At 42.3% G+C, this 13,159-nt stretch overlaps 2 protein-coding genes across 2 annotated transcripts in view; both read left to right on the top strand.

The window, feature by feature from the left end:
• The first annotated feature begins 126 nt into the window (after positions 1-126).
• LOC111649852 (discoidin domain-containing receptor 2-like) lies at positions 127-6,088 on the top strand. The gene is made up of 4 exons (XM_023399551.2): positions 127-368; positions 470-704; positions 1,221-1,370; positions 1,486-6,088. Exons 1-4 carry the CDS (start codon positions 136-138, stop codon positions 1,618-1,620), a joined length of 753 nt encoding a protein of 250 aa, XP_023255319.2. The 5' UTR covers positions 127-135; the 3' UTR covers positions 1,621-6,088.
• LOC111649851 (protein-lysine 6-oxidase-like) overlaps positions 1,686-13,159 on the top strand; it is a 15,325-nt gene continuing 3,851 nt past the window's right edge. The window contains exon 1 of the mRNA XM_087172109.1: positions 1,686-1,764. Coding sequence (XP_087028235.1) covers positions 1,686-1,764 — 79 coding nt within the window. The remainder of the gene's footprint in view (positions 1,765-13,159) is intronic.

Genomic DNA, 13,159 nt, shown 5'->3' with positions numbered 1-13,159 from the left:
CAGCGGCCAATGCGGTGTCTGATCAGGACCCTGATGCTCACAAGATAAATCTGAGGGGTCACTACACGCATTCACAAAAACACTTGAGGAATAGATGCTTGGGTAGAATTGGTTAAAATGTGACTGAAATATTTTATGAAAATGTCTCGCGTCTCGTCTCCGTCCATCAGGAACGACTTCCTGAAGGAAATAAAGATCATGTCTCGTCTGAACGACCCCAACATCATCCGGCTGCTTTGTGTGTGCGTGTCGTCCGACCCGCTGTGCATGGTGACCGAATACATGGAGAACGGGGACCTCAACATGTTTCTGTCGCAGCGGGAGATCGAGAGCACGCTGACGCACGCCAACAACATCCCTTCAGTCAGGTTGATACGCCGCACACACGGTTTCTACATGCTAACAACATACCATCGTTTACGCTTCATGTTATCTGAACTTCTCACTTCGTTCCTCTCCCTCCCTCCAGTCTGTCCGACCTCCTCCACATGTCGGTGCAGATTTCGTCGGGGATGAAGTACCTGGCATCTCTGAACTTCGTGCACCGAGACCTGGCCACTAGGAACTGCCTGCTGGACCGCCGCCTCACCATCAAGATCGCCGACTTCGGGATGAGCCGGAACCTGTACAGCAGCGACTACTACCGCATCCAGGGCCGGGCGGTGCTGCCCATACGGTGGATGGCCTGGGAGAGCATCCTGCTGGTGAGGGGGCAGAGGGAAGGTTTAATATAGGGCAGGAGTGAAGTGTGCGGAAGAAAACCACTTTTGAACCTCTTATTCTTGAGTTCTGTCCATCATGGCTCCAAAAGACCCAAAGACCCAAAGTCCAGTGGGTCACTTTTGGTCAATCTTTAGATTTTGCCATTTGTCTTTTCTGAAGGGTCGTCAAAAAACCTTGTGGGCCTAGAGATCTTAGGGCGTTTTCACCCCTACAGTCCAGAGTAAAGGTTGCTGGAACCGTCGAGCTCAAACTAGTGGGGTCGGATCGAGTTCAGAACTCTTTCACACCAAAAACGAACGTCTCGGCACGATGGTTTTGGTCCAATTACTGTTTTCACTCCTGTCCAAACGAATCGTACCAAGGAGGAAAATCAACCAGGGTTCAGTTTAACCGGACTTAAACATTAAGGTGTGAAAAACATCCTTAAACTTTAAAAGCTCTATCATGAAACATAATGATTTGACCTCTACCACACTGACACTTTGCTTCCCCTCCAGGGTAAGTTCACCACAGCCAGTGACGTGTGGGCGTTCGGTGTCACCCTGTGGGAGATCTTCACTCTGTGTAAGGAGCAGCCCTACAGCCTGCTGTCTGACGAACAGGTCATAGAGAACACTGGCGAGTTCTTCAGGAACCAGGGCAGACAGGTGAGATGAATCAAACGTCTTGCATCCAGGTGTACCTGATTCAGGGTCTTTCACCGTTTCTACATCTCTGAAAGGTCTTTACCGTCTGATCCCCTCTCTCGTCTTTGTCTGTCAGATTTTCCTGTACGCCCCTCCGCTCTGCCCACCTTCTCTCTTCGAGCTGATGATGCGTTGCTGGAGTCGAGATATCCCCAACCGACCCTCCTTCGAGGGGCTTTACCAGGCCCTGAGGCCCCACGTCAACCAGTGAGGCGAAGTCGCTGGGACGTACCACTCGGGCTTTCCTCTGGACTCCTGAAAGACAACCGAACTGACATGAGAAGACTGGTGTTGTGTTACGAGAGCGAGAGGCTGTCAGAGGGAATGAGGGAGCTGGCAGAGCTGTGGTCAGAAGGTTGGTTTTGCTTTGTGGGAATAGCAGCTCGCTATTCTGAGAGACACGACTGAGATGAGAAAAGAAAAGGTCGGTCAAATCAGAGGAGAAACGTTTTGCAAGATTCAAAGTGAACAAAGATTTCTAAGCTTTTGAAAGATTTCTGTCAATGCCAGTTTCACAGTTTCACAGTTTCACACATCTCTTTAAGCCTCTTTGACCAAAATGTCTTGTCTGCCCTTTTGATATATTTTCTTTTCACGGTGTTACTTTGTGCCAAAGGTGCCGTAAACTTTATTTTCTTCCTCTCTGGACAGACTCTTCGGTCTTGGTACTTTCTCCTGTCCCTGTGGTTTTTATTATTATTGTAAAGCACTGTGTCTGTGTCTCTCAGTTATTCATGTTCATATATTAACCCACACTGGAGCTAGGGTTAGGGTCAAATTGTAGTGTAGGATTTTATTTTTATTCTATTTTATTTTTCTTGGTTTATTGTATTTCACTTGTTTTGGTCTTTTTTTTTTTGTGGATATGAATGTTGTTCAGCTGAGGTTCACGTCACAGTGCCGAGAGGCTGCGTCGAAACCTTTGTGGTTCACAGACTGAAGGTCAGTCGGTGGGTAACTGTGGGTAATTTAGGAAAGAATCACAATCGGAGGCACATTGAAACCAAATAAGAAGAAAAACAAGTAGTGCCTTTTTTTGTTGCCAAAGAGAAACACAGATTGTTTGTGTTAAAATTACATTATTATAATAAAATTGTAAAACTAATCCGCAAAACATTACACCAATAACATCTGCAAATTGGTTCTTTTATTCAAAGTGCCTTACATCTGTGTGGTACCAGTGGGAATTTAGCCAACATTAATAACATGGGTACTGCGAGTGGGTAAAGATCGAATGTCAAGGTATCACTTTACCTTTGTCTGTGTTTGTGGTTGGGCCTACAAATGTATACTGAGTGTGTATACGTTTGTGTTGGAGCCCATAGACCTGTAGGTGTATATGCTTTGCCTCCATTAGTCCTGTTCTGCCTTGATGGAGTTAGAAGTTTTTTAGGTTAGCATTAGCCAGCTAGCCACAGAGCTGTACAATGTTGAAATTTGAAGTCAGTAGATATGTCGCTAATAAGACAGTGAAACAAATCACAAACCGTTCAAATTAAAGGAGCTACTTGTGAGTTTTGCTATATAGTTATATAGCTACATAGTTAGTGTTAGCATTAACAGCTGTTTACTCACCAGTCTACAAGAAACGTTGCGAGTTTGGTTTTATAATTGTGGTGTTATAGTGAAAAGATTTAGTTTTGAAGACAATGAAGACACTCTAGCCCCGTTGGAATATACCACAACTTTTGTATAGATGCTAGTTAGCTGACTAGCTAGTTCTTGGGGGACAAGCTTTACTTTATTTTAACTGTCTAACTAACAAGCAAAGTACTTAGCAAGTCAGGTTATGGTTAAACAAGGTTTAGCTTCAAAACTGCGGAGATGTTGGTTAGCTTTCTGAGTTATTTGTCTACTTTTGTCTGTATCCAGTTCATAATTAGACTCTGGTATGATTTAAAAAGACTACAGTAGTCAATCTGACCACATCGAGGTAAAGTCTTGACAAGTGGAGATCAGGCATTACATTCACATTTTGGGCCGTACATAGCAGAACTACTGTGTTAGAATGGGGCCCTCGGACCTGAGAGCCAATGAGCCACAAAGGACTGAGGAGCAGGGGCCTGATACACCTTGGACAAGTCAGGTCTCTCACTGCAGTAACCAGCCAATCACTGCTGCACCTTTCCTAATGCCCTGAAGGAGATTCACATTCTGTATGTTTGAAAAACAAGTTTCTTTAAATCTGTACTGATTTTTGTCGCATAGCAATCGAAAGAGTCTTGTTTACAAAACTAATGCAGGATAGATGCAGCACAGAACAAAATGAATGCAGAGCTGAGGACTTCACAGTGTTAGTGCAGTCTTCAGTAAATCTGTGGAAAGGCAGATACAGGGGAAAAGGTAATGATGTTGTTAGCTGTTGTGATGATGGGTTTTCCATACACTGCAGCATTTCTTGCCAACACTGAAACTGGATTAACATATTTTCTCCCACTTGGATTTTTCTAATATGCCAGTCACACCAACATTTTAATAGTTTCCAGCTTATCTCAATGGAATTGCTACAATCAGTTAATTCAGGCGAAGCAGATCTGTGTAAATCTTTCATGAATTGGAATCCAAATTCAAGTTTGGTGAACTTCAACACAGAAATTTGTGCTGTCAACTATGGAGAATTACAATCCTTCAAAAAGCTGTACTAACAGGGTATTGTATCTGTAACTGTAGTTTTGTAACCTTGTGCATTTATGTTTTTATCCAGAACTTGTTAATTTTGTTTTCTGTCTGCAAACTCCTTGTTGATAAACAAGATCTACAAAAAGTACAAAACTCAGCTTACACAAACAAACTTCAGTGCTATGGTTACAGATACAAGAACATCTTTTTGACTGATATAATATTCCATTGTCCACCAGTAGCAAACTTGATAGTTCTGACCTTTGAGGGAATGGAGAGTCCAACACAGGAAATGCTAATATGGCTCATTACCTGTGTTGTACCATTCACTTAACCCTCCTTTGTAGAGTATACATTGTTGACATGGTTTGCAGACAGTTATGAGACAGCTGGCTAGCTAGCTAAGTGATTGTTAGCTAAGTGCTAACAGACAGTTAATAGGCTAGATAGCTCTCCAAGTTAGCAAGAGCACTAAGTGACAGTTATGCTGCGTTCACGTCATATCGGAGTTACCATAATTTCCTACTTGTAAAACGAGTTCAACATCCAATTTGTAATTATGACTGTCTGGGAAAGTCTAATTTTTCTGAAACCTCTGATATATCCAACTTTCCATCAAAGTCTGTTGCTAAAGGTTATTAAATGCATGACCCTAGCATCTCTGCAAAAACAACCGTAACTCAAGGTTATTACACTTTCTTCAAATTTCACTCTGTTTTTTTTTTTTTTTTGCTTGTTAGCTAGTAAACGTTCTTTGCAGAAATGTAGCAAACATTTGTGTCTTTCTGTTTAGCTTTGTTAGTGTTTGTTGATTATGACAACTGGAATCTCCAGTAATAAGTAAGACGCAGTAGCATAAGAAGACTGACAGCTGCCATCAGTTAAACGCTGACGTGAGTGCGGCATTAGCAAGCTAGCTAACTTGAAGAGCTAGCATGTTAGCAGTTAGTTCACCAACTAACCCTGCAAGAAAAGTCAACACTGACGTCAGCAGGGCGTTAGCAAGCTAGCTAACTTGAAGTGCTAGCATGTTAGCAGTTAGTTCACCAGCTAACCCTGCAAGTAAAGTAATTCCGTCACCAATGGGTCTACCAATTTCTTCATTTTATGTCCCACTCTTTTTATGTTTTAGCCTCTTAGTTAATGCAGTACGCGTGTACAGTATTTTGAATCCTCCCGTAGAACAGATTGTTCAAAATATAAAAGGGTGTAAACCAAAATCATCTTGACAGTAAAGAGGGAGGAAGACCAAACATTTTCGAGTGTTTTTTGTCGTTACAGTAGTGTTTTGTTATCTGTACTGTATCTTCTATGAGTGTATGAGCGTGTGTGTGTGTGTGTGTGTGTGTGTTTTTAAGAGATGATGAGTTTTGTGAATGAGTGTTTTCGACATTCCTTTGAGCACTGGGAGCTAGTTGGGATTATAGTGGTTGACCAGAGGTGCTCTGTTGTACCAAATTATGTGATTAAAAGAGGGAGAAAAGATTTTTTTTTTAAGATGAGAGGAAAAGTGCAGGAAGTAAGGAAACCACTAAACTCAATCTCCCAGAGTCCTTTGCTACAGTGAGCCTGTGTATTTTGTTCTGGTTGCATTAGAGAGATAGACGAGTCATTTAGTTTGATAGTGTACAGTATAAGTGATCTATAATATCTCAGTGTGTGAATGCAGATTAGGTGTGATAATTGTTATTGATCAGTGATTATCTATCAGAATTTATAGTAGCTAGTTCTCATGATTATTTCTATTCTGGAAAGGTGTTGGGTTTTTTTTTCTTGTTTTTTTTCCAACAGGAATTCAGCAGCTTTGAATCTTTCTATCAGAGACGTCCTGTTTGTTTTCCTGCTGTGTTCTCTCCGGTTTCTCATCCACACTGTTTGAGCTTCAGTCTCATCTTCAGTATTGTTCCAGACATATATTGTACATAGGCTAGTAGCTGTGTATATTAATATATTGGGAGGTAGGAACTTTGCGTTCTGTCGTCCCAAGTCATTTTCACTCTGTACTCTCATGTCTCGGTTTGTTTTTCTTAATAATAAACAGTAAAATTTGTCAAACAGAAGAGTCGAGACTGTGTCTTTTTTTTTTAAATTGTATATTATTTTAATATTTATATCTATATAGGAAATTTTTTCTTCAACATATCTTAATTTAAACTCCATAATAGATCACAAACAGAGTAGAGAGCAAATTAATCTCCCAGTCCAACATATGCTTTGTTCCTCTGCCCGAGTCCGGCCCATATTCTTCCACATCTGGGCAGATTCCAGCTGTTATCCTCTGGTATTAACTGACAGCACCAGAATTGGTCCAGATGTGGATGTAGTATCTGACAGTCATGCTGCATACGGGCCAGATTTGGGCCGTGGAACCGGGCACATACTGGGCCAAAAGAAAACAAGCATGCGTATACATAATATTGTATTATTTCCATTTGATGAAATGATGCAGCCACAAAAACATGGTGTGTTAAATTTCTTGGATCTGTTGATGTTGAGTTAGGAGCAGGTGACGCATGAGTCATGTGTCAGTAATGCTTCTTAATTATGTTAAAATATGGACTTTTAAATGAATTTGCGTTCAAGTTTTTTTCATGACACTTTTTACCTCCCTCTGTTCCAGCTGTTTAATCAGTGCCAGGGACAAAATGTACAGCAGCTGTGTTGGTGTGTGGTCCATCAGCAGAGGGCAGCAGTCAGGCAGAAACCTCACTTACAACAAACAGTATCACTGATGATATCGGACAGAACCTGTGGTGGTTCTGCAGGGAACCCGGAGCCACTCTCTGCTCCGACCATGAAAAAAAAAGCTCATTTGCACTTGGAGCAGCTCGATCGTTTCATCTGGGTTTAAAATGAGTTTTTTAGTTTAATGAAGCATCAAATCTTCAGATCTCAGGAAACAGAACAGTGTGAATTCTATTTTAGTGGATGGATTTGTTCCTTTCTCCAGTATAAACAATGGCATGTGTGCTTTGGTTTAGCAACAGGGTGGATGCATGGTGGGCAGGAATGTTTGTGTTGCCATGACACCTGGTAATAAAACTTTACAGCTTATAAATAAATAGGGATACAGTAGCCTACAGTTCATGCTTTGCCTTTATTACAGTTGAGTTAATACTTTTTTTTAGCCACTGGGGGCAGAAGAGCTTCAGGATAAGCAGACAGGTGAACATGTAAGCAACCGGTGTGGCACATCCCTTCAGCTCTGTCTTTGGTTCCAGGAGCGATTGGATAACGACGGATAGATGTAAGAAACTTCTTGAGGACAGAGCTGCTCTTCATCTTTCAGAACCACACTTGCTGTAATTGTCTTTCAGAGCTAAATCTGACAGACAAAGAAACCAAAAGCAGAGGTTTGTTTGCAGACGTGGGCTCGCTGACCGCAGGTTTCATAAGGGTGGTTCAACAGGAGCTCAGTGCCAGAGGGAAAGTCACAGGGATAAACAATTTTCTTCTGATAGCAGTATAGAGAACCGTTTAATGTTGCCAAAGCCGTCTGCAGCTCCAGGTATGAAGAATAAATGACTCTTGGCTGGTTGGATTGTGAGTCACAAAATAAGTAACACAATGAGTTCTGGGCAGCAAAGAGAAATCCTCCAGGCGTGTTAACGTTTACACAACACTGAGCGAGGTGACAGCAGCTTTTATAAAAGTGTGGTGTGATGGTAGAGCAGGAGCAGCCAAACCCAACCTGGCTGTAATTGTTGGTGTTGTCCTCCTGAATGTGAGAGGACATTTGGTCACAGTGAGGATTATTTTTATCTCTTCAGCGTGAGACCTGTCACGTCCACAAAAACTTTCTGAAGGAACTCAAGTTAAAACGTGTCTGGCTGTTTTTCTGGCTTCTTATTTCATTCCACTGACGACTAAAATAACAAGTGCACACAAAAATACAAGCAGTAATTATTCAGCAAGTCTTATAAGTCTGGATTTTATTTGTAGGAAAGTCAGGAAAGATTCATGACCACAGTGCCACAATGACCTGATGAATTAAAGCTCCTCCAGTGTAAAGGTCTGTGTCCATGTGTAGTGTGATTATAGATCAGCTCTAGCTTCTATATTAATACTGTGAAAGTATCAAAGCCTCAGTCCACAGAGAAATGCACACAGCCTGTATTCAGAAACTGAGCCTTAAAACCAGCCGTCAGGACTTCTGGAACTTTGTGATGTCACAACAAAGCAGTCACCAAGCCCCGCCCACCTGGACCCACCATCCAAACCTTGCTGGATTTGGTTTCTCTGAGTGTTTTTACCTGAAATCTGCTTTATTTTTATTGGATCACTCAGAAAACAGTCAGCCAATCAGAAGAGAGGCTCAGAGCCTCCTCTCTTCTGATTGGCTCACCGACCTGTTGTTACTAGAGCTGCAGAGAGAAGCCTGAGAGAGGAGATGTAAAACTACACTGAGATGATTTTTGGTTCTTAAAACCGCAAATATATCTTCTTATGGATCAACACTTGAAAAACTTCAGAGTAGAATATGGGACCTTTAATTAGATTATGATTTCTGATTTCTGATTTTCTCTGTGATTAACAGCCTTTAAATTAAAGGATTACAGAATATTTCACTGGACAGATAGGAGATTGGCCAGTCTTGTGTTTTCTCTCTGATAACTTCTATTAGACCTTAAAAACAACCACCACAGAGCTAAAACTCTTGAACCTGACTTCACTTTTTGCTGTAACAGGCCACAATGTGACCCAGATATGAATGAACCAAAAGCAACACCACAATCTTTAATCTGTTACTAAATAATACATGAAGATAAACTGAGGAATTCTTTGTGCGTCTTGGTTCATGGATGGATGAAGGATATGGGCTGCGACACATGGCTCCATACATGCAATAAAACCTCCACCCTTCTTCGCTGATGGTAGATGCAGTTTGTGCAGTTAAGGCTCATTTGTGATTCTTATTTTGCCAAAATGAAATTTCTTCTTGATAACTTAAGACACCGGAGAATGCAAATTGCTTTGGAATTCAAATGTTGGGAGGAAAATACCGTACATTTTTGCTGAATCAAGCTAAATAAGATTGTGCAGATTAAACATTTAATGGTCCATTATGGGATATTTTGCCACTGCAGCAGCTAATTATACAAAAGAAAGGCACAGAAATAGAAGAAAATAGTGAATAAAGCTCAAACACATGCAAATAACAAATTAACATTTAACTGTTGATTATTGACTTTTGTCATTTACACACAAATAGTTCCGGTACTGGACTGTTGCTAAGCAACACATAAACATTTTCCTGATCTGCACAGTGCACACTAGCTTGCTACTCCGCCTACACATGACCTCAGGTGTGGGCTGAAGTGTCCAGGCTTCTTCCCTTCATCCTCTTCTGACGACCAGACATCATTTAATTCAAATGTTATCTCTGGAAATATTTTCATCTTTGTTTGTTACGATGTAAGAGAGATAACAATGTTAATGTAACGCTGATTAACAGTAAATACAACACCTGTAATGCGGAGTGATACATGTAGTTAATAGTCCCAGTGCTGTTATACTCTACTGTGTATCAACACCCATTGAATGAGTTTGTCAGGTACCAGGTGAAGGTTTACAGTCTGCTGTGACTTCTGGTTACTATGGAAACAAACAGTGTTTTATTGTTTTGCTGATCAGGAACTTGAAGCCGTAAGGTATTAAGCTGGTGAAGCTGCAGGAGGCTGGTTGGGACAACTGTCACCATCACAACACCACCTGATCACACCGGAGCCAATCAGAGGTGAGGATACGTCAACTATTTGTCTAGCTCCACTCACCAAGAAGCTGCAACCTCTCAGCTCCGCCTCCACTGTTTGATTGACAGGTGATCTCTGGAAAGTACAGTGACGAGAGCAGCCTCTCTGATGTTTAATGGAAGGTGTGTCGATCCGTCCTCTAGCTGTTTGACCTCGGGGTCGGAGGCCAGGGGTCGGCTGGTAGACGTGGAATCAGGTTCCACTGTGGTTAATAGTGTTTTTATTGAGCCTGGCTTCTATTAGCTTCTATTACAGCAGGAGGAGTGGAGTTCTGGCTGACTGACGGCCTGACGGACGGGTGGAGGGACTGTGTTTCCATTAAAATGCCTTGTATCTGAGGCCAGTTTTAGTGTTTCTGGTTAGGTGGAGGCCTGTAGGGGAGAGTGGCAGCAGGATACAGTACTGAGACATTAAGAAGACATTAAAAATCTGTTTTCCTCAGCCTTTATCACAGCTTCTCTTCTTCAGTTTTTCCTTAAACTTAACTGGATGGAAACGCAGCGACAGCTACTGAAATAAATCCTGGTGCATTGATTTACTGACTCAATGCTTATGTGAATATTCTCTTACTGTTTCTCTGAGATGAGAAAGTTGCAAACTCAAAAACGAGGAGGTCAGTGTAAAGATAAAACCTTAGACACAAAACAAACAGAAATGATATGAATAAAAACCATTAAAAAAGTAAAATAATTAAGACCAATAAACGATCAGTAAAAAAAGATGTGTAAATTAAAACTGTTAAAAAGGAGGAATAAAATCTGATCATGTGGCATGTTCCAGCGGCTTGGAGGATAAAAGCTGAAGTTTCCCCAGTTTTTGTGGAGACCAGCGGCCTGTTCCAGCTAAAAACAAGCTTTCAAATTTTAAAATCAATTCTAAAATTTACTTGTAGACAATGTAACAACCTGAGCGCAGGTGTTAAATGTTCATATTTCCTTTTTATTCCTCCGCGCCGGCGACTGTCAGAGCTGGAGGCGCCTTGTTTTCCGTCAGTCCGTCCGATTCTCGTGAAGAACACGATATCTCAGAAACGCTCTGACAAAACTTTAGCACAAACATTCAGCAGGACTCAAGGATGAACTGATTAGATTTTGGGAGTCAAAGGTCAAAGGTCAAGGTCAGTGTGACATCACAAAACACAGTTTAGCCATTACTCTTCACACAAGATAGATGGATGGATGGATGGATAGATAGATAGATAGATAGATAGACAGACAGACAGACAGATAGATAGATAGATAGATAGATAGATAGATAGATGTGATGTCATGACTTCGTCTCTGTACCTGTGGTTATATGGATAATGTGAAACAAAGCTGACATAACTAGAAATATAATATACATACTGTTCAATCCTTTAAGTTGAATGTATTTAGAGCTGCAGCTCCAGTAGCTGTAGGAAGCGGCTCCGGCTCCAACACGTGTGCACACTTTAACCGATTCCTTCACCGTTAAAGGAAAAAGTGATCAAGCTGAACAAGAGCTGTTTTTTAATGACCTTTGTGTAAAGATGAAAGGCGGCTGACTTTATCGCAGCGCTCTGCACTTCCCTCTCAGGAATACAAGGCAGCGCGGCGGCTGCAGCTCCCAATGAGAAGCAGGTGTCGGCCCGATCTGAGCCGTTTAAACAGCTTCATAATGAGGGCCGGCCGCCTGCGGGGGCCTCCTGCACACAGGACACATAAAGAGCTGTGGAAACACCACACACAATAGCACGGCCTTCATCACCACCAACATCATCATCACCTGCAGTGAGTGTGTACACGTGTGTGGATGACAATGGAAGAAGAAGAGATTTCTAACAATACCACAAAATCACATACATGACAGCAGCTGAAGCCTCTGTGAGTCTGAGGCGACGTGGCGGCGTGAACATACGTGTTCCAGCGTTGCTTGAGGTCGACGCAGTAAAAAGGTGTTGCAGACTTGATGCAGCGACGCCGGTGAATGTCACGCCTGCATTCTGCAAACTAGACACGTGATGCACGTGACTGGGCTTAAGTCCAAACATGTGTGGATATGTACAGTAGGCCTGTTAGAGGAGAGAGCATGGACCTATAGGCTTCCCCCTGCTTCCAGAGTTTATGCTAAGCTAGGCTAAACACATCCTGGATCTAACGCTGTTCTGAGATCTGATGTGACTGAAGGAAGTTAGAAATGTCTTGCTGCATACACATTAGCTGCTGCTGTGTTGTTGTTGATGTGGCAGGTAGCAGTTTGCTAAGCGGTTATGGCTACAGTGTTTGCTAATGCGTTTCCAGGTGGTTGCTAAGTGGTTGCTATGGCATCCTGGGCAGGTGGGTGCTCCTGAGTTTCCCTCCCTGAGCTCGACACAGACTGAGCAGATCTGACAAGAGGCAGATGTTCCAGCTGTTCCTGCAGCAGACAGTGAAAACCCAACAACTGCCAAACTGATTCTTATTATCAACCTTAATCTGACGTCTTTCCGACGTCAGAGTCGTTAGAGTCCGACGTCTCCCTGACGTGACTGCGATGTCCGGTGCATGCTGGGAAAGTATGTGTTCTGTACATTTAACAGCAACAGCAGCAACGTGTGAACAACGGCCTCGGGGTTCACACCGGGACTCCCACACTAATGTGGTCCAACTGTACTGAGACGTACTGCAGGGTGTCGGTCCACTGTGATGTCACTGGTGGGTGTGGTCACAGGTGCGAAGAACAGACTAGAAACCTTCACTTCAGCCGGATGTTGTGTGACTCTCTCAGTCGTTTCCCACGAGCTACACTATTAAATACAGTTCAGCATTTTGTAATAACTGCAGCCTGAACATTTAATGAAAGGAAGAAAATAATTGTTGGAGATTCATCAGAAATATTTATTTTCTCTGCCGATAACAGAACAATGTTACTTACAGTTTTTAAATGAAGCGAAAAAAGAAGTTTGGATCCACAGATGAAAAGATACGAGACGCAAAACAATCTAAAATACACATTCCTCTTTTTCTGAACGAGCAGATTTACTCCGTTTCAGTTTTAAATACATTTTATAACATCCTGTTTTTTTGTGCTGCCGCCCTGTTGTGTAGCATCATCCTGACTCTGAGTCAGTGTCAGGTCTGAATGCAGCTTCCTCTCTGAGGTGTGAAGATCTACGTTTCCTCTGCTTCAGCGTCTGAAGGGAAAAGTAAAGGAAGTATAAGAGCGACTCTTCTGGGCCGTTCAACAGGAAAGAATATAACCTCTGTGGATCACTGTAAAGATTATGTGTGTGTGTGTGTGTGTGTGTGTGTGTGTGTGTGTGTGTGACCTGCAGCATGTGGGTGGCAGGTTGTGTGTTTTACAGTATTTAAGTGCTTCAACTTCAGCTCTTTTAAAGCATCCTGAGCGCTCAGCGGGGGGGGGGGGGGGGGGGGGGGG

The sequence above is a fragment of the Seriola lalandi genome, unplaced genomic scaffold, assembly GCF_002814215.2.
Source record: "Seriola lalandi dorsalis isolate HSWRI2012SDOR001 ecotype SW California unplaced genomic scaffold, Sedor1 jcf7180002052049, whole genome shotgun sequence".
In the NCBI taxonomy this organism is placed as follows: Eukaryota; Metazoa; Chordata; class Actinopteri; order Carangiformes; family Carangidae; genus Seriola; species Seriola lalandi.
This window is presented reverse-complemented; position numbering and strand designations above follow the sequence as displayed.

Excerpts from the sequence above, each read along its gene's own strand:
- LOC111649852 (XM_023399551.2), top strand. The coding sequence starts at position 136 with ATGAAAATGTCTCGCGTCTCGTCTCCGTCCATCAGGAACGACTTCCTG. Across the intron at positions 705-1,220 it reads CCTGGGAGAGCATCCTGCTG|GGTAAGTTCACCACAGCCAG; the intron begins GTGAGGGGGCAG and ends CTTCCCCTCCAG. Across the intron at positions 1,371-1,485 it reads TCAGGAACCAGGGCAGACAG|ATTTTCCTGTACGCCCCTCC; the intron begins GTGAGATGAATC and ends TTTGTCTGTCAG.